General features: G+C 36.8%; 3 protein-coding genes across 4 annotated transcripts; all 3 read left to right on the top strand.

The window, feature by feature from the left end:
* The first annotated feature begins 782 nt into the window (after positions 1-782).
* Positions 783-9201, top strand: LOC137394868 (uncharacterized). 2 transcript variants are annotated; one of them, XM_068081640.1, is made up of 4 exons: positions 783-1101; positions 1238-1314; positions 1989-2152; positions 9096-9201. In XM_068081640.1, exons 1-3 carry the CDS (start codon positions 791-793, stop codon positions 2042-2044), a joined length of 444 nt encoding a protein of 147 aa, XP_067937741.1. In that variant the 5' UTR covers positions 783-790; the 3' UTR covers positions 2045-2152; positions 9096-9201. The 2 variants fall into 2 exon arrangements, with proteins under 2 accessions (XP_067937741.1, XP_067937742.1); XM_068081641.1 differs by lacking the exon at positions 9096-9201 and having other exon boundaries at positions 1241-1314; positions 1989-2155.
* On the top strand, positions 7705-9011 carry LOC137395070 (uncharacterized). Its single transcript, XM_068081851.1, has 3 exons — positions 7705-8025; positions 8162-8238; positions 8913-9011. The coding sequence occupies exons 1-3, from the start codon at positions 7718-7720 to the stop codon at positions 8966-8968; spliced, it is 441 nt and encodes a 146-aa protein (XP_067937952.1). The 5' UTR covers positions 7705-7717; the 3' UTR covers positions 8969-9011.
* A 5913-nt stretch (positions 9202-15114) lies between the features above and the next one.
* Positions 15115-16498, top strand: LOC137394749 (high mobility group nucleosome-binding domain-containing protein 5-like). Its single transcript, XM_068081512.1, has 3 exons — positions 15115-15487; positions 15753-15829; positions 16250-16498. Exons 1-3 carry the CDS (start codon positions 15123-15125, stop codon positions 16306-16308), a joined length of 501 nt encoding a protein of 166 aa, XP_067937613.1. The 5' UTR covers positions 15115-15122; the 3' UTR covers positions 16309-16498.
* Positions 16499-21722: the final 5224 nt, after the last annotated feature.

The following is a 21722-nucleotide window of genomic DNA, read 5'->3' as shown; positions in this document are numbered from 1 at the left end:
GCCAATGACCTTTTAAAGAATATGTTAATTTGAGCTGTTCCTAGTTTTTTTAATATCCTTGCAACATTAAGCTATAAATCATAAATCAATTAAGGTACATGGCGCATACCCGTGCTAAACAACACGAATGCTATAGTAAATGTATATTTGTCGCCGTGCATAGGTTTGGCAGCGTGTGACATGGCTGTTTGCTTCTTAAAAAGAGATAAATCCAACAGGCATCTAACAGGCCTGTTTGAATTCCTCGTAATATGTACTAGAAAACTTATGTGCACATAATTTTCTAAAATAAAACTTTGTTATTATAAAAGATTGACAAATAAGCAACTGCTGATAAGCTGATAAGCAACGTCTGTTTAAGACAGATGTCAGACGTCTGTCTTAGATTTAACATCAGACAGACGTCAGACTTCAGCAACTAATACAACTAAAAGCTGACACATCATAACCTGCGTCATGCGCGTAGGTAAAAAATCACAAAAAAGTTTAATAATCTCTTTATATACATGTACATCTAGCAACAGTCGTCAAACCTACTGCAAATATTGCCACGCCTTTAGTAGCTAATTGATATAAACTGAGTCCTGGAACGGCTCAGCTCCCAACAATAGACACTTCACAGCTCTATTCAGAGGCTATTGATTACTAGTGTGTATGTGCAGTCAGTATTGACGTCATCACTCTGATCAGCTTTATGTGACTCATTATACTGTCTGTATATAAAAGACCTCTGGCTGCTGGAATATGCATCACTTACACTCCACCGTTCAACATGAAGGTAGTCTTTCTGATGAGTTTCGTTGTAGCCTGTGTTCTGCTGGTGCAGAGCGGAACTGAGGCAAAAGCGGTCGGAAGAGGGAGAGGCGGTGAGAGAAAAGGAGAAAAGCAGGAACTGAAGGCTGAGATTCAGGAGTTAATAGCCAACATAACTGCGACTTGTGGAGAGAAGTATGTTGATCAACTGATGGAAGAGCTAGATGATGAGTGGAGTGAATTGTCTGGCAGAAGACCCAAAGAGAACAGTAAGAGCTCTTCTGAAGAGGATGATGATGATGACGATGATGATGATGAGGTGGAGGAAGTAAGACAAAAGCGATCTGGGTAAGTAAGAGTCACTCGTAGTCTCTGCAACCATCTTATTATTGGTTTATTTAAATGGTGTATAGCATTTTATGATCTTATATATTATAGCTAATGACTGTCTACAACTACTATGTTTGATCTATTTATATTCTAGAAGAGGTCGAGGTGGTAATAAGAAGAACAGCTGGAAGTACCTGACATTCCATAGAGACTATTTAGAGGAGAACCAAGGTACTATCAGTCTAGCAGTTATATAAACCATTTCTTTTTATAAAAATCACATGATAATTATTTTTATTATTTCATTATTATTAAGTAAGGATTGTCCCAGATTTTTTCTCTACAAAACTGCTGATAAAATTCAGATAACGACTTGAATCGGGATTGACAAATCAACAAAATGTTTACTCTTTGATTGGCGGTTTTCAAATTTGTATAAGTGCTATAACTTTATATATATTTTTAGTATTTTGTAAGCTACTACTTCATTTCAAACAGAAACGTTTTCCAAATTATGCCATACAAGAATCATAAAAAGGGAAACAGTTAATCAATCCAATAAAATAAATGGTTTGATATGTAGTGTTTAATATACGTTTCTCTGTCAAGAAACCGGGTGTTAGGTGAAGCACTGTTAAAAAAGCCAGCAGTAATATTTTCAAAATAATTGTTAGAGGTTGTATGAAAAAATTTTATGTGTTAAGTTTTGTAAAAAAATGGTGGTTTAAGTTTTATTAGTTTCTGGTTTAGGAGTCATGACCGTAGCCAAAGGAGCTTGTGAAGAATTCATGTGAGGTTAATAAGATGTCTGTGTATAGATTTGACTGTTTATATAATATTGAATAGGTAAGTGTAATAGATATAGTAACTCTATTTTAGTTTTAATGCTGTTCATTTCATTTTAGCATGCCCAGAATTCACAACAGAAGTAGACGACACAGATGTGACAGTCACAAAGTAAACATGACGAGTGAAACCGCCCTAGTCAGCATGGCCAGCGGCAATACTTTGATTTTGTTATTTTATTATAACTCTGTTATACTAGGCTGCAGGCACCCATAATGACTCTGTTACTCTATATCTAGTAGAAGTGTACGTGATATCTTTTGCTTCTAACATTAAATGAAATTAATGAAACTTGTTTCTTTCTAGTAAATATTACAAATCCTTGACACACACATAGCTGTAGATACTCTTCTTAATGACACAGAATTTCGAGGCTGGACTGATATACGTACTGGCAGTAATGGACCTAATTATAACTGTCACCTGCAAATTTGCTTCTTGCGTTGTAAAGATACTACATAAAATTGCACGAAGTGGCCAGACATACGTGACAGTACAACAAGGTTAGGTGCGAGAAAAATGGGATAAAAGATGATGCATGTGACACACGCATGTAACACACACCCAAACGCAGATTCTCGCGGAACAGTGAGCGTATATGTCAAATAATATAACCTGTGTACGCTTTAAAGCAACAGATTCTGAACAAGTAGTCAGCTGCCTTTTAGAAGCCAACTCCTCTCTATTTATTTTATTGACAGTTCTCTCTATTATTCTGCTATGCTTGAAGCCTCAAACTTTGATTGGCTTCGGTATGCGTCTCTCTGATTGGTCAGCATGCTTGACGCAACTTGCAACTGTCAAATCCATTTGACTACTCTTCACTACTCCGCACCACTCCGCACCACTCCGCACTACTCCGCACTACTCTGCACTACTCTGCACCACTCTGCACTACTCTGCACCACTCTGCACCACTCTGCACTACTCTGCACCACTCTGCACTACTCTGCACCACTCTGCACTACTCTGCACTACTCTGCACAACTCTGCACCACTCTGCACCACTCTGCACTACTCTGCACCACTCTGCACCACTCTGCATCACTCTGCACCACTCTGCACCACTCTGCACTACTCTGCACCACTCTGCACCACTTTGCACCACTCTGCACTACTCTGCAACACTCTGCACTACTCTGCAGTACTCTGCACTACTCTGCACCACTCTGCACTACTCTGCACCACTCTGCACTACTCTGCACTACTCTGCACTACTCTGCACCACTCTGCACCACTCTGCACTACTCTGCACCACTCTGCACCACTCTGCATCACTCTGCACCACTCTGCACCACTCTGCACCACTCTGCACTACTCTGCACCACTCTGCACCACTTTGCACCACTCTGCACTACTCTGCAACACTCTGCACTACTCTGCAGTACTCTGCACCACTCTGCAACACTCTGCACTACTCTGCACTACTCTGCACCACTCTGCATCACTCTGCACCACTCTGAACTACTCTGCACCACTCTGCACTACTCTGCACCACTCTGCACTACTCTGCACTACTCTGCACCACTCTGCACCACTCTGCACTACTCTGCACTACTCTGCACCACTCTGCACTACTCTGCACCACTCTGCACTACTCTGCACCACTCTGCGCTACTCTGCACCACTCTGCATCACTCTGCACTACTCTGCACCACTTTGCGCTACTCTGCAACACTCTACACCCCTCTGCACCACTCTGCACTACTCTGCACTACTCTGCACCACTATGCACTACTCTGCACCACTCTGCACTACTCTGCACCACTCTGCACTACTCTGCACCACTCTGCACCACTCTGCACCACTCTGCACTGCTCTGCACCACTCTGCACTACTCTGCACCACTTTGCACCGCTCTGCACCACTCTACACCACTCTGCACCACTCTACACTACTCTGCACTACTCTGCACCACTCTGCACTACTCTACACTACTATGCACTACTCTGCACCACTCTGCACTACTCTGCACTACTCTGCACTACTCTGCACTACTCTGCACTACTCTGCACTCGTGTCTATGTCAATAACTTCCCTTTCATCTTTGAATGCCATTGAAGCCTTGAAACAAAAATATTTGCATTATTTGCTCAGCCAGTTGCATTCTGATTGTTACTTGTTGATCTTCTGGCTGTGCAGTACCTTCCACAACGCCGTCCGACCTCAACCCAATGTCTGCACTGCTGAACTATTTGATATTAGTGTCCAAACAATTTTTTTGGCCGAGCAAAACTCCTACGTGTAGCATTTCGCACAAATAATAAGAAACTTTTATCCAAGTGGCTAGGCACAACTTGGAGCCTAAAACTAGTTGTTCATAAACTGTCATAAATTGCGAATCATTTTCTACATAATGTTGGAGTATTAAGAAAGTGTTAAACAAGGAGCTACTATTAGCCTAATATGGTTCTTAATTATTTTTATGTTGTTGCTTTCAGCGTTTTAATAAAATAGCGAGAAAGTAGTCCAATAAGATCGTACTTGTGCAATTGAAATTCAAAATCAAACAGAGGGGATAGCAAAGTTGCAAAATAAGTTGCCTCCCTTTTAATCTCTTTTCATTCTACTGCAATGTAATACAAATTTTTCCTACTATGATGGCACCAGCTGTAAAAAGTGCAATCGACATTTTACAGCTTAGCCAAAAGCGTTAGAGAATGAAATGAAGAACCAATAGCATTAAATAATCAAATGAAGAACCAATGAGGCAAATAAAACTGGAGGGAGGAAAGAGAATTTGAATTGCGTTACTGTTGTTAAATGAAAAGTTGTTGGATGCAAAAAATAGCGAATGCTACTGAGTGTACTATGTAAGAGAATTGTTTTCTCGAGGTTGTCCTTCTTGCATATCGGCTATCTCGTGTGAGCTCGAATGAATGTACATGTAACATTAGAGGGCCGCTCTACATAAAAAATAACAGTGGAGCATGTTATTAGAAGTTAGAAGGCAGTCTCAACATGACTGCAAGCCAGTTTTGTTTGTAATTATGATAAAAAAATTCAGACGTATTTTATTGATACAAATAGCAAATATAAAAACACACTGTAGTTGGAATAAAAATATCAAATAAAATAGTTATTTTCAGAATAACAACAGTTATTCATACAGCGCCTTCAGACTTAGATAGAGACCCACACCAGGCCTGTATTTCCTGGTTGCAAGTTGGGGCGGCAAATGTTAGGCAACTAGTTATGGACACCTGGTGGTTTGGGGGCGGTGTAAACCCCCGGACGAGGTTCGGGGCAGCGCCAAGAAGCTCTAGACCTTTTAAGCATCAACAACCCTCAACGTATGCATAAATGCCATCAATTGTAAGCATCAAAATCTGCATAAATATATTGTTTATGGTTCATGGCAGGCAAAAATTTCTTTATTCAATGAACGGTAATTAAATTGCGATATAAAACTCATGACACTACAGATTTCTGTACAAGATATTAACAGAACAAGAGCTATTACTTTTTTATTGCAATAGCTCTTGTTCTGTCAATGTGTCCATGGCAGAAATCTTTCACAACTGATTCTGTATCTATTTCAACATATTTATATATTTGTAATGTTAAAAGATTATTTAGACGAGACTGCCCCATAGTGCTCCTCATCGATGTTTTGATTCGTTATATTATGGTAAGGAAAATGCAAGTTTGGGAGTCTTCTTCACACTCCCACTAGAAGCAATAAAGCTCAGTTTCCAAGTCTTAACAAACTCTCACAAGATCAGTCGTTTTGCGAGATCACCTTGGAGACAATATAGAACGCTAGTCGCTAGAAAATTAGTTGCTGGAAATTCCGAATGAATGAGCTTAGACTGCAATTCTTAGTACTTAGCCGCCAAAAATCACTAGAAAGTTGGGGCGGCTCAGCCGGCCAGCCGTCTCTTGCAACTATATGTATACATGTAGTTGCAAGAGCGACAAAGACTTAATTTTGTAGAAACAGGGGCAGACAACCTTATTTAATTTAGAGTAATTCCTTCATAGAATAATCGCTGATCATTTGGCATGCTTACGCATCAGCTGTAGCAGTGGTCAATAACAAACATCAATTATTGTAACAAAAACCCTAGCAGTTCTGTGAGAGATTGTCAGATGTACCAATAATGCACACAAAATAAGAATGCACACAACTATTCTGATAAACTGGAAGTGGACAATAAGCTGAGGGTAAGCTTTTCGAGTGGCCAAGCTGGATGTCGTGAGTTCAAATCATCCACTAAGCAATTTTTTTTTAACTTTACATGGTGCCTTAGGACAAACGGACAAGCATTTTTTATTATGGGAAATAAAAAAATGCTTGTCCGTTTATTATGGATGGCTACATAGCTATTCTAGCTATGTAGCCAACCATCCACTCCGCTATGTGTCACATAATATAAAAGGTTTTTATAGAATCTTATTTAAGTTAATATAATAATCTATTATGATAGCAAATGTTGCCAGCAAAATGACTAAACGTGCATGACCAAGCTTTCAAGCATGCATCATTGAGCAATTGTCAGCCCCTTTCAATCGAACTTTAGTCTTCTGTAGTGATATAGCAATAGTTTCCAGGACAAACGTTTTCAAACTTTCAAGTTAAATGAAAAGTATTCAAGAGTTTTCAAGTTTGTCTTGCAATACTGAACATTGCTAGCATTTGGTTTGCATTCAAATATATTTTTTTATTATTATCAATCCATCGCCTAAAAGCTGGTATTTCACGCAAACCCGCCTTCAGATTATTTGTCTTAATAAATTCACTCACATTACAGTGGTTTGGTAAATAAAAACAGAGTTGTTCAATATACACTTAGCTTGGGTGTATATTGAGCATCCCGATAGCTCAATATACACATGGGTAGTTTAGTATACCAACCAACGCTCACACAAACATAAATAACTATGTCCATGTGTGCAGAGAACATACCAATAGGACAGAAGAAATGCAAGTCTTGCAGTATTCTCAATTTGCTCATTATTATAAATAATACTATTCTGAATTGCCACAGATGGAGGCCAATGGCCTTTTAAAGAATATGTTAATTTGAGCTGTTCCTAGTTTTTTTAATATCCTTGCAACATTAAGCTATAAATCATAAATCAATTAAGGTACATGGCGCATACCCGTGCTAAACAACACGAATGCTATAGTAAATGTATATTTGTCGCCGTGCATAGGTCTGGCAGCGTGTGACATGGCTGTTTGCTTCTTAAAAAAGAGATAAATCCAACAGGCATCTAACAGGCCTGTTTGAATTCCTCGTAATATGTACTAGAAAACTTATGTGCACATAATTTTCTAAAATAAAACTTTGTTATTATAAAAGATTGACAAATAAGCAACTGCTGATAAGCTGATAAGCAACGTCTGTTTAAGACAGATGTCAGACGTCTGTCTTAGATTTAACATCAGACAGACGTCAGACTTCAGCAACTAATACAACTAAAAGCTGACACATCATAACCTGCGTCATGCGCGTAGGTAAAAAATCACAAAAAAGTTTAATAATCTCTTTATATACATGTACATCTAGCAACAGTCGTCAAACCTACTGCAAATATTGCCACGCCTTTAGTAGCTAATTGATATAAACTGAGTCCTGGAACGGCTCAGCTCCCAACAATAGACACTTCACAGCTCTATTCAGAGGCTATTGATTACTAGTGTGTATGTGCAGTCAGTAGTGACGTCATCACTCTGGTCAGCTTTATGTGACTCATTGTACTGTCTGTATATAAAAGACCTCTGGCTGCTGGAATATGCATCACTTACACTCCACCGTTCAACATGAAGGTAGTCTTTCTGATGAGTTTCGTTGTAGCCTGTGTTCTGCTGGTGCAGAGCGGAACTGAGGCAAAAGCGGTCGGAAGAGGGAGAGGCGGTGAGAGAAAAGGAGAAAAGCAGGAACTGAAGGCTGAGATTCAGGAGTTAATAGCCAACATAACTGCGACTTGTGGAGAGAAGTATGTTGATCAACTGATGGAAGAGCTAGATGAGTGGAGTGAATTGTCTGGCAGAAGACCCAAAGAGAACAGTAAGAGCTCTTCTGAAGAGGATGATGATGATGACGATGATGATGATGAGGTGGAGGAAGTAAGACAAAAGCGATCTGGGTAAGTAAGAGTCACTCGTAGTCTCTGCAACCATCTTATTATTGGTTTATTTAAATGGTGTATAGCATTTTATGATCTTATATATTATAGCTAATGACTGTCTACAACTACTATGTTTGATCTATTTATATTCTAGAAGAGGTCGAGGTGGTAATAAGAAGAACAGCTGGAAGTACCTGACATTCCATAGAGACTATTTAGAGGAGAACCAAGGTACTATCAGTCTAGCAGTTATATAAACCATTTCTTTTTATAAAAATCACATGATAATTATTTTTATTATTTCATTATTATTAAGTAAGGATTGTCCCAGATTTTTCCTCTACAAAACTGCTGATAAAATTCAGATAACGACTTGAATCGGGATTGACAAATCAACAAAATGTTTACTCTTTGATTGGCGGTTTGCAAATTTGTATAAGTGCTATAACTTTATATATATTTTTAGTATTTTGTAAGCTACTACTTCATTTCAAACAGAAACGTTTTCCAAATTATGCCATACAAGAATCATAAAAAGGGAAACAGTTAATCAATCCAACAAGATAAATGGTTTGATATGTAGTGTTTAATATACGTTTCTCTGTCAAGAAACCGGGTGTTAGCTTAAGCACTGTTAAAAAAGCCAGCAGTAATATTTTCAAAATAATTGTTAGAGGTTGTATGAAAAAATTTTATGTGTTCAGTTTCGTAAAAAATTAGTGGTTTAAGTTTTATTAGTTTTTGGTTTAGGAGTCATGACCGTAGCCAAAGGAGCTTGTGAAGAATTCATGTGAGGTTAATAAGATGTCTGTGTATAGATTTGACTGTTTATATAATATTGAATAGGTAAGTGTAATAGATATAGTAACTCTATTTTAGTTTTAATGCTGTTCATTTCATTTTAGCATGCCCAGAATTCACAACAGAAGTAGACGACACAGATGTGACAGTAACAAAGTAAACATGATGAGTGAAACCACCCTAGTCAGCATGGCCAGTCAGCATGGCCAGCGGCAATACTTTGATTTTGTTGTTTTATTATAACTCTGTTATACTAAAACTAGTTATACTAACATTAACTCTCAGAGTCATTATGGGCTGCAGGCAGCCCATAATGACTCTGTTACTTTATATCTAGTAGAAGTGTACGTGATATCTTTTGCTTCTAACATTAAATAAAATTAATGAAACTTGTTCCTTTCTAGTAAATATTACAAATCCTTGACACACACATAGCTGTAGATACTCTTCTTAATGACACAGAATTTCGAGGCTGGACTGATATACGTACTGGCAGTAATGGACTTAATTATAACTGTCACCTGCAAATTTGCTTCTTGGGTTGTAAAGATACTACATAAAATTGCATGAAGTGGCCAGACATACATGACAGTACAACAAGGTTAGGTGCGAGAAAAATGGGATAAAAGATGATGCATGTGACACACGCATGTAACACACACCCAAACGCAGATTCTCGCGCAACAGTGAGCGTATATGTCAAATAACATAACCTGTGTACGCTTTAAAGCAACAGATTCTGAACGAGTAGTCAGCTGCCTTTTAGAAGCCAACTCCTCTCTATTTATTTTATTGACAGTTCTCTCTATTATTCTGCTATGCTTGAAGCCTCAAACTTTGATTGGCTTCGGTATGCGTCTCTCTGATTGGTCAGCATGCTTGATGCAACTTGCAACTGTCAAATCCATTTGACTACTCTGCACTACTCTGCAATACTCTGCACCACTCTGCACCACTCCGCACCACTCCGCACTACTCTGCGCTACTCTGCAACACTCTGCACTACTTTGCACCACTTTGCACTACTCTGCACTACTCTGCACCACTCTGCACTACTCTGCATCACTCTGCACCACTCTGCACCACTCTGCACCACTCTGCACTACTTTGCACCACTCTGCACCACTCTGCATCACTCTGCACCACTCTGCACCACTCTGCACTACTCTGAACCACTCTGCACCACTCTGCACCACTCTGCACTACTCTGCAACACTTTGCACTACTCTGCACCACTCTGCAACACTCTGCACTACTCTGCACTACTCTGCACCACTCTGCACTACTCTGCACTCGCGTTTATGTCAATAACTCCCCTTTCATCTTTGAATGCCATTGAAGCCTTGAAACAAAAATATTTGCATTATTTGCTCAGCCAGTTTCATTCTGATTGTTACTTGTTGATCTTCTGGCTGTGCAGTACCTTCCACAACGCCGTCCGACCTCAACCCAATGTCTGCACTGCTGAACTATTTGATATTAGTGTACAAACAATTTTTTTGGCCGAGCAAAACTCCTACGTGTAGCATTTCGCACAAATAATAAGAAACTTTTATCGGCATGGCTAGGCACAACTTTTGGCCTAAAACTAGTTGTTCATAAACTGTCATAAATTGCGAACCATTTTCTACATAATGTTGGAGTATCAAGAAAGTGTTAAACAAGGAGCTACTATTAGCCTAATATGGTTCTTAATTATTTTTATGTTGTTGCTTTCAGCGTTTTAATAAAATAGCGAGAAAGTAGTCCAATAAGATCGTACTTGTGCAATTGAAATTCAAAATCAAACAGAGGGGATAGCAAAGTTGCAAAATAAGTTGCCTCCCTTTTAATCTCTTTTCATTCTACTGCAAAGTAATACAAATTTTGCCTACTATGATGGCACCAGCTGTAAAAAGTGCAATCGACATTTTACAGCTTAGCCAAAAGCGTTAGAGAATGAAATGAAGAACCAATAGCATTAAATAATCAAATGAAGAACCAATGAGGTAAATAAAACCAGAGGGAGGAAAGAGAATTTGAATTGCGTTACTGTTGTTAAATGAAAAGTTGTTGGATGCAAAAAATAGCGAATGCTACTGAGTGTACTATGTAAGAGAATTGTTTTCTCGAGGTTGTCCTTCTTGCATATCGGCTATCTCGTGTGAGCTCGAATGAATATACATGTAACATTAGAGGGCCGCTCTACATAAAAAATAACAGTAGAGCATGTTATTAAAAGTTAGAAGGCAGTCTCAACATGACTGCAAGCCAGTTTTGTTTGTAATTATGATAAAAAAATTCAGACGTATTTTATTGATACAAATAGCAAATATAAAAACACACTGTAGTTGGAATAAAAATATCAAATAAAATAGTTATTTTCAGAATAACAACAGTTATTCATACAGCGCCTTCAGACTTAGATAGGGACCCACACCAGGCCTGTATTTCCTGGTTGCAAGTTGGGGCGGCAAATGTTAGGCAACTAGTTATGGACACCTGGTGGTTTGGGGGCGGTGTAAACCCCCGAACGAGGTTCGGGGCAGCGCCAAGAAGCTCTAGACCTTTTAAGCATCAACAACCCTCAAGGTATGCATAAATGCCATCAATTGTAAGCATCAAAATCTGCATAAATATATTGTTTATGGTTCATGGCAGGCAAAAATTTCTTTATTCAATGAACGGTAATTAAATTGCGATATAAAACTCATGACACTACAGATTTCTGTACAAGATATTAACAGAACAAGAGCTATTACTTTTTATTGCAATAGCTCTTGTTCTGTCAATGTGTCCATGGCAGAAATCTTTCACAACTGATTCTGTATCTATTTCAACATATTTATATATTTGTAATGTTAAAAGATTATTTAGACGAGACTGCCCCATAGTGCTCCTCATCGATGTTTTGATTCGTTATATTATGATAAGGAAAATGCAAGTTTGGGAGTCTTCTTCACACTCCCACTAGAAGTAATAAAGCTCAGTTTCCATTTCTTAACAAACTCTCACAAGATCAGTCATTTTGCGAGATCACCTTAGAGACAATATAGAAAGCTAGTCGCTAGAAAATTAGTTGCTGGAAATTCCGAGTGATGAGCTTAGACTGAAATTCTTAGTACTTAGCCGCCAAAAATCACTAGAAAGTTGGGGCGGCTCAGCCGGCCAGCCGTCTCAGGGAATACGGGCCTGATCCACACTAGTATATAAAACTGTCACAATTTATGGTATGGCCATGGGTCTGGTACTCGGACACTCTCTTCGCTCTCTTGACAGTTTTTCAAAACAACAGCATATATTGCTTGAGTGTTGATATTTTTATACGATTACCGTCTCCAATAGTTCGGTTGGCTTATGAGAATACCACCACTTTTTAAACCAATTGGCTCTTTGCTGACAAATATCATGTCATTAAGACTAGTGCAGTAGGCCTACATACTTGTCAGTGATGGTCGTAGCTCTCAGCATGTTTACTTCTTCAGCCTTAGAATCATTTAGAACAGCTATGGCCAAATAGCGGCTCTTGATCCGGATGCGAATCTCTGCATTTTTTTTGTGGATTTTCCAAGTTGGCTGTCAATAAATATTTTTGAAGTATTTTGTTAAAAATTTGGTTTAAAAGAGATTTTGTAAACTTTTATTAGAATGTTTGTAAATTCTTTGTTTTCAGCAATGAATATTGTGAAAAACAATCATGGTACATGACTCACAAATACTCCTCTTCATAAACTTTAAGAGTCGCTGTAAGTAGCAAGAAACAGCCTGTCGATAGTATTGTGAAGTCAAAGCCTGCTCATCCTTTTTCTCATTGATATCAGACATATTTATTACACCCCATTCATTCACTGATTTTTAGTCACATATAAACAAAGTTTTTTTAAATCGTATTTGATGCTTTGTTTTAAGGTGTACACAAATAATTGCATGTTTATGTATGGTAAAAAATGCACACCTTTAGCTCGTTTTGGATCTTTAATTTGTCAGATTTGGATGTAGCGGATCATGACCAAAACATTTGACTATCCCTGATTTAGAATATCACATGACAAGTCCTTTGAAAATTGTAACACAAAAGCAAGTAAACAAGCAACATGGTTACTTTATTTGTCTCAGCAATATATGGTGGTTTATAGAGTAGCATTTCACAGTGTCAGCTGACAGTGTGCCTGTCACGACACTGCCAAGGCAAACAGGTTTCTCCTTTGTCTGTCATCAACAGTATAGTAACACCACTATCCTGCCATCAATGCCAGATGAGTTATTTGTTTGTTCGTATTTCATGGTAGCGGACAAGCCACAATTTCATTGAAGTGTACTTGAAAATTTACTGGCAATCTCAATAGCGGGTCAATGAGACATGAGGTCAAAGAGCTTTAAACTGCATTCAAACCTTTGGTCTTTCCTCTGCAGCTTTGCTAGGACGGAACCAACATTAAGATCAAATTAAGTATATCGACCGTGAAATGAGAAACAATTCTAATATACCACGAATCCCCTTACGTGACTCCCTACTGTGGTAGCTTGTCAGTGTGAACGCTTACAAAGGAGGTCAATGAAGAATAAATTATTTTCTCACGAGGTCCATAGGCTAGCCATCACAGAGGTAACATTTACTAGAAAGTATACCAATATTTAGCCATAGACACTTGAGAGCTCATATCTGTGAGATCGGGATGTCATCCTGTTCACTTGAACTTACTCAAGCTATCATTTTGTGACTGAGTTACTGTCAACTGTAAAAGAGAAAGTTAATCTAGAAATCGTGCAGATCATCCTTCCTCAAAATATTTCTGTTTCATCGGCTTCAATACTTGCATGCATTATACAACTGAAGTTGCAATACAGAATACTAAAAGTGATGTTTATATAATTGACCTTTTATAACTTATGAACACATCTTTATTAATAAATGTCACTTTGTCATTGTGTCTGTCTGTTAGTCTGCATAAACGCTACACATTTCCACAGACTAACAGACAAAATGTGTAAACGCCAAGTGGTTCCACATGTTTTGGCAAATTTCAGTCAAACTTCATACGCATATGCTTCGTACCTTCCACCAAGCCATCAAAAATATTTGGTTTCAAAACTTCGTCTGCTTCGTGAGAACCAGCCTTTTGAACATCCATCTGGTTAGGAACTCAAGATGGCGCCTTCACATGCGTAAAAGACAACACCGGGTTCAATGGCAACACAGGGCAACACAGGGCTTAACGTAAAAAAATTAACAAGATTGAACAGCAATTATCTCTTCCAAATTAGCTTATGTGGCAATTTTGTTACAATGACATTTTGACAATCTTCTGATTAATCAAGTATGATTTATGTTTGTAGTTGCATCACTCTATGAAGCAACACTCTATGAAACATATCTGAAGCAAACAAAAGAAGTACAGAGAGCTAAGACTTTTATCTCTACTACGAACCTAACACATTGTTTTACTTGGTTTCCTATCTATATTAATTATGCGTTCATTCGCTACAAAACTCAGAAATGAATTCCCCTATGTACAGGAAGCTAACTAGTCACAGAGAACAATCCTATCCTAGAAAGTAACACTGCATGATATTATGTTGTCTAACAATTCTAAAAACCCTTTACAATAACTAATAAAAAATAATTTTTTCTCATCTTTCATGCTGAATCTAAAACAGTTGCGCTTATATGTATAGTTTAGGTAAGAAGTTGTAGCTAAGTCAGTTTCGTTCAATAATTTAAAAAACTTCAATTGACGAACCACATCTGACTGATATGAATGGGGAAATGCAAGTTAGTTTGAACTTTTTTTTTGTATTAAATTACAGGTACAATCAGGCCTAAGAATAAGAAGTCAAAAAAGAAAATGACTATAAAAATATTGAAGGATGAAGCTCTAACTACAAAAGTTGTCACCCGCTCACAGATTGAGACACGTGAGAGACTGCTGATAATTTGTAAAGAAGGAAAAGGAGGAGGACTGTACAATGTTATGACTTGTATTTTATATAAGAATCACCTGATATTGTCTATTCAGCTGATGATTTATAGCTAGTAATATGTATAATAATACCTACACACCTCTGTTTATATACATCTAGCAACAGTCATCAAACCTACTGCAAATATTGCTACACCTTTAGTAGCTAATGTATATAAACTGAGTTCTGGAATGGCTCAGCTCCCAACAATAGACACTTCACAGCTCTATTCAGAGGCTATTGATTACTAGTGCGTATGTGCAGTCAGTAGTGACGTCATCACTCTGATCAGCTTTATGTGACTCATTGTACTGTCTGTATATAAAAGACCTCTGGCTGCTAGAATACGCATCACTTACACTCCACTGTTCAACATGAAGGTAGTCATTCTGATGAGTCTCACTGTAGCCTGTGTTCTGCTGGTGCAGAATGGAGTTGAGGCTAGAGCGATAGGTGGAGGGAGAAAAAGAGAAAAGCTGGAACTGCAGGCTGAGATTGATGAGTTAATTACAGATATAACCGCAGACTGTGGAGAAGACTATGTTGATCAACTGATGGAAGACCTAGATGATGAGTGGGATGAGATGTCTGACAGTAAATCCAAGGAGAGCAGTAAGAGCTCTTCTGAAGAGGACGATGAGGACGATGAGGATGATGAGGACGATGAGGACGATGAGAGTGATAGTGATAGTGGTAGTGGTGAGGTGGAGAAGGAAGTAAAGAGAAAGAAAAGATCTGGGTGAGACATCCTAGCATATATTATTAAGCTTGGTAAAAATAAATTTCAACAGTGCTCACTGCTAAATAGTTTTTATAATTCCAAATTTATGGTTACAATGGGAAGGCTGAAAACATGTTGCTTCTGGAGATATGACTGCAAACCTTTGAAATTGCTAAAAGCTATCTGGCAGCTAACAAAGTTGATACATAATCATATGTCAGAGATTTTTGCATTATATACAAGAAGTGTTAGTCAGCTATATTGCTGCTATGTGCTGTTATAGAAAAGGACAAGGGGATAATGCCAAAAGAAGCGTATCGTATCTAAAATTCCGAAGAGATTTCTTTGAAGAAAACCGAGGTATGATCTGCCTATGAGCTAACTGATATTAGTTATGCATGCCATTTTTGTTACATGTAACTAAAGGATCTGCATGTATAAAAGAACTGTTTATGTTACATACATCACTGTTTTTCTGTTTTGGTATTTAATTGTTAGCTCTCTATGATTGTATCAAAAACCCCCAATTACACTAAATTCAATGCAAATGCATTTAAATGTTAAAAATACTGGATGAAAGGTAGTTTGATGGTTATGCGACCGAAGATGAATAATATATTTCTTGGTGAGTTTGTTATCTGAAATTATAACTGTTAGCTAAATTCAGTTTGTTAGCATCCTTATGAAGGAATTCACAAATGGTGAAACACTTCAAGCTAATAGTTGCCAGAACGAATTGCCTAATCTGAAGTACATTTTACGGAATAGTGTATGTTTTAGACTGCCCAGAGTCCACAACAGAAATGGATTACACAGATGCTACCACCTCAGAGAGCTAATGAAAGTCAAGAGTTTTTATATTCAAGTTTGTTTGCCAGTAACAGTATTTCATTCTTTTGACTTATTTTGCATTTTTTATAATTCTATAATGTACAGAAATGCTAGAAGCTCATTGTTTTCATGTAAATGCTTATGTTATTATTCTTAATCATTTAAAATAAAATCAACTAACGTATAAAATCTTTTGTGTCGAAAGCTCAAGCAGTCATACGGTTGTATATAATAACATACTACACATATCTGGCCAGCTATTCTCTAGTAAAATCTGCCCGCACGAAAGAAACAAATCTGTGTAGGTTTGAAAAGCTACCACAATACTGCGAAAACACAAGAACATGATGAGTTGATAAATAAGGAACACCTTAAATTTCCAATGGACTTCAGCTCAACTCTTCCTTCTGGCAATTCTTGAAGGCCTAAAATAATAGTTTATAATCGGTAGAACAGTTGAATGAAGTACATAAAACACCATAATAAAAGCCTGCTGATGGGCCGGCGCTTAAAATTCAGAAGTCATATAAATTTCTGAAAATACGAAATGGCTCCACTTTTCATAATGTTATTGTCGTTAATGATGAAATAAGACTGTGAGTAGCCTTTCCAGTTATCTCTTTGTTTAATGGTCTGCCGGTCTGCATGAATGTCTAACTGTATTGAATGCCAGTCTAACTGTATTATATGCCAGTCTAACTGTATTATATGCTAGTCTAACTGTATTATATGCCAGTCTAACTGTATTATATGCCAGTCTAACTGTATTATATGCCAGTCTAACTGTATTATATGCCAGTCTAACTGTATTATATGCCAGTCTAACTGTATTATATGCCAGTCTAACTGTATTATATGCCAGTCTAACTGTATTATATGCCAGTCTAACTATTGAATGCCAGTCTAACTGTATTGTATGCCAGTAGGCCTATGTCTGCCGGTATGTTTATTTGTCGGTATATCTGTTTGTTTCTCAGCTTTTCTTCATTCTGCCAGTCTGTTTGTCTTTCTGTTGATCCGCCTGTCCATTCGTCCGCCCATTCATTCATTCATTCATTCATTCATGTGTCTGTCCATTATCCATCTATTCATCAATTTGTCAGTCCATCTTTCTGCTCATCTGTCTGTTCGTCTGTTTGTTTGTTCATATATCCATCTATCCAGCTTATCTATCATTTTAGTTTGTCCATTTATTTCTACATCTGACTATTTCAAATCTCAATGGGCTTTGTATAATATATAAACATGATTATCAGTTTTCGCATAGAATCTTTAAAATTATAAACAGTAAGTAACTTATGGTGAGATGTTCATAGTCGTGCTCAAGCTGCAATTTATGATTCCATGAAATAAGGGAGCGGATAACTCATGTAACGCTGCTGATAAGGGAGCGGATAACTCATGTAACGCTGCTGGCTAACAAATACAAAGATAACCTAGTGATTCTCAGTTTGATGAAGGAAATGTTAGAGAAGTGGAAATATTTCTTGGCAATAATTATCAGAAGGAGTTGGAAGTTTTAAGCCATGCAGGCCCACTGAGTCTTCTAGAAATTCCCCTGTCATACAGCCCACGACCAAAGTGATATTGGAAAAAAGAAAGGGTACTGATGGTTGAGAAATGCAATATTAGCGGTCAAATGGCAGTGCAGTGCAATAGGATAACTGCAATGGTAGCTGTAATGTACTGGGTGTAAGTGTTATTATGTACAACAAACAGCAATAATGAAAGGAAAAGATTATATGTTTATATCTCTCCCCCGCAATAAGAGAAATGCAATATTAGAAATAAAATGGACTGATATTAATAGAATAGCTAATATTATTAATATAATAATACAGTAATAATAGAAAACCAATGCACAATTTTGTTTGCATTTCAAAACATCATAGCTAACAATATCAAGAAGTTGTGATATTTATATAGATTTTTAGAAAATCTATTTAACAAAACTATTTAAAAAAATAATAACAGTAATATATTGCCTAACATCGGTCACTATATACTTCGATCTTGTAAATTCGAATGCTTATTCTTATAATTAAATCTTATAAAATTGAATAACTATCCCACGACCAAATGAGCGGAGCGAAGTTTAAGAGTTTTTATGATAAGTTCATGTGCACACAATTTACGAAAATTGTTCATTAACATCGTCACAAACCCTTGTTTCAAAATCTCATCAACAAATTTAACTATCGTTTTGTAGAGTCGTTTAAGTATAATAACGATACAAAACACATATAAACCTATTCAAATATATTACCAAGTCTTTGAAAAGTGTCGACAGTATTTTATAACTTACCCATCTGAACAGATTATACACAAATAGACAGATTTATTTGGCCGAAAATCGTTATTAAAACTTGCTAAGCCTTACTTTTATCAAAGTTAAGACCGGAAATTGAAACGCCGAGCGACATATAATAGAACGATTAAGTCGTGCGCATTTCACGAAAAAATAACGTGCACATTTTACCAGTCTATAGCATTGTCGAATTGCCGAAGGTTTCTGTAATTAACGTAGGAGTACTGAAATCGTTTCATTTTTGCCGATTTCAAAGTAACTGACATTTTAGATACTTTTGAGTACTTTGGTATTCTAACTGATGTCCAACGCAGTGTAAGTAAAGGAAATGACGATGATATTTTTTCCTAACGATTCTTATGAGATTATTACCATATTTAATTATAAGTTTGGATGACTACAGAACAATGACTACGTAGTACAGAATTTTTTTAAAATCTATATAAATATCACAACTTCTTGATATTGCTAGCTATGACGTTTTGAAATGTAAACAAAATTGTGCATTGGTTTCATATTATTACTATATTAATAATATTGGTTATTCTAATAATATCCGTGCACTTTACTTCCAATATTGGTTAATATTGCATTTCTCCTATTGCAGGGGGAGAGATATAAACATATAATCTTTTCCTTTCATTATTGCTGTTTGTTGTATATAATAACATCCACACCCAGTACATTACAGCTACCATTGCAGTTATCCTATTGCCCTGCAGTGCCATTTGACTGCTAATATTGCATTTCTCAATCATCAGTACCCTTTCTTTTTTCCAATATCTCTTTGGTCGTGGGCTGTATGACAGTGGAATCTTTAGTTCTTATAATTAAATATTGTAATAATCTCATAAGAATCGTTACAAAAAATATCATTGTCATTTCCTTTACTTTCACTGCTTTGGACATCAGTTGGAGTACCAAAGTACTCCTAAGTGTCCAAAATGTCAGTTACTTTGAAATCGGCAAAAAAGAAATGATTACTTTTCAGTACTTCTATGTTAATTACAGAAACCTTCGACAACTGTACAATGCCATAGACTGGTGAAATGGGCACATTTCTTTTGTTAAATGCGCACGACTTAATGGTTCTATACTCTGTCGCCCGGCGTTTCGTTGGCCGGTCTTAATTTTGTTAAAAATAAGGCTTGTCAAATTTTAATAACGATTTTCGGCCAAATTAATCTGTCTATTTATGTATAATCCTATCAGATGGGTAAGGTTTAGGATATTGTTTACAAATTTCAAAGACTTGGTAACATATTTAAATAGGTTTATATGTGTTTTGTATTGTTATTATACTTAAACGACTCTATTGGAAAATGGTTAAATTTGTTGATGAGATTTCGGTACAAGGGTTGGCAACATTGTTGATGAATAATTTTCGTCAGTTGTGCGCACATATGCATTTATCATAAAGCTCCCAAATAATCGCTTCGCTCGTGTTTGGTCGTGGGATAACAAATTGCCATCCTAGCAATTGATGTACAGATTATTCTTAAGAGCATGAGAATATAGCCATGAGCACCATGTTTTATTCATCTCATAGGCTTAGATGTGAGTGTCATGATCAGATCACATCTGTTCAGTTTCACAGTCCAGGCAGTACTGACTAATTCCATAATCTAGTCAGTTTTATCTAGTTTCACAGCAGAGTTTTTTTCTCTGGCCCATCAGCTCTTCAGCAGTAGTTTTTTTGCTTCCCTTTAGCATACTCTACTTTTCAACCAAAGTTGTAGGTCCAGTCTAAACCTGGTTAGACTAGACAATGATGTTCCACTATTTTTACGATATTTCTTTGTATCCTTTTATGCTTGCACAAATTTACGCTGTTTGTTCATTTTGTGTGAACAGTTGGTAGTAGACAATAACTGACCAGATATTTCTAGTCTTCTATATATACAACCTTTTGACTGTTTGAGCTTGCAAACGCTGCTTATTATAAAGAAATAAGCAGACTTGTTAGGAAGGTCCTGCAGACTCTCTCTTGTAGTTTGTTGTATATCTATATATATATATATATATATATATATATATATATATATATATATATATATATATATATATATATATATATATATATATATATATATATATATATATATATATATATATATATACATGTATATATATATAGATATATTCGATTCAGTATCAGAACTATTTAAATTGCTGAGAACAGGTGTTTATTGTAACAGCCTTAGGCGCTGACAGAGAAAACGGAAAAATCATTTAAGATACTTTTTTCCTACTTGAAGCACATTATTTACATAATTTTTTTATCATATATTTCAATACATCAGAGTCTTGGATTTTGGATGAGCCTATATTCAATACACAAAGAATAATAGAACTATGAAAAACAGGGTGTCAAAATTACGTCCTGCAATAAAAGAACACTTGGTTGCGGTTCCCAAAATGTGCGGTAAGAGCACACAACAACGAATATGAAAATTGTGACGTCACAATTTTCGAGCCTTTACCATTGAACATTTCTGCGGTAGAGCTCTGAGGAAATCCTATAAACACCAACCAATGTCTGTCTCACCATGTCAAACAATGGCTCATTTGAAAGCCAAGATATTGAAGAACCTGAATAAGCTGAAACAGTACTTACGTAATTGATGTGCTTTAATAACATATAATCTCCTAATATGTCAATATTATGAGATATATGTTATTAAGTTATGCTATATATCATCATGCTATATATCATCATGTATGATTTCATATATAATAATATATGACGATTCCTCAGTCTCCATCTTCGATGCATTCTTTATAGATACCTTATGCCCTCCGCTAAAGCTAGCATCACAAGTTGAACCTATTAAAAATCAATCTCGGATACTATCCATGAAAATTTAGCAATTATAAGTCTATTTGGCTCGTTTGGCAAAACTGTTATTATGATAGCCCAAGAGTATAAAACCTTAAGGCCGAGGGTTCTTCCTGAACCATCTGTGAAGCACACTTTAATAGACCTGTGAAGGTATAGCTCCTATTCAGGGTTGGCAACTCATGAGCTCATAGCTGAGAGACCTGACTATCCGAAGTACTCAAAGTACTTCACCTACCTGTCTCTGTAACTGAATAGCCAGCAAGTATAAATAG

The sequence above is a fragment of the Watersipora subatra genome, chromosome 4 (assembly GCF_963576615.1).
Source record: "Watersipora subatra chromosome 4, tzWatSuba1.1, whole genome shotgun sequence".
In the NCBI taxonomy this organism is placed as follows: domain Eukaryota; kingdom Metazoa; phylum Bryozoa; class Gymnolaemata; order Cheilostomatida; family Watersiporidae; genus Watersipora; species Watersipora subatra.
The sequence above is the reverse complement of the archived record's forward strand: the minus strand, read 5'-3'. Positions and strand labels throughout refer to the sequence as shown.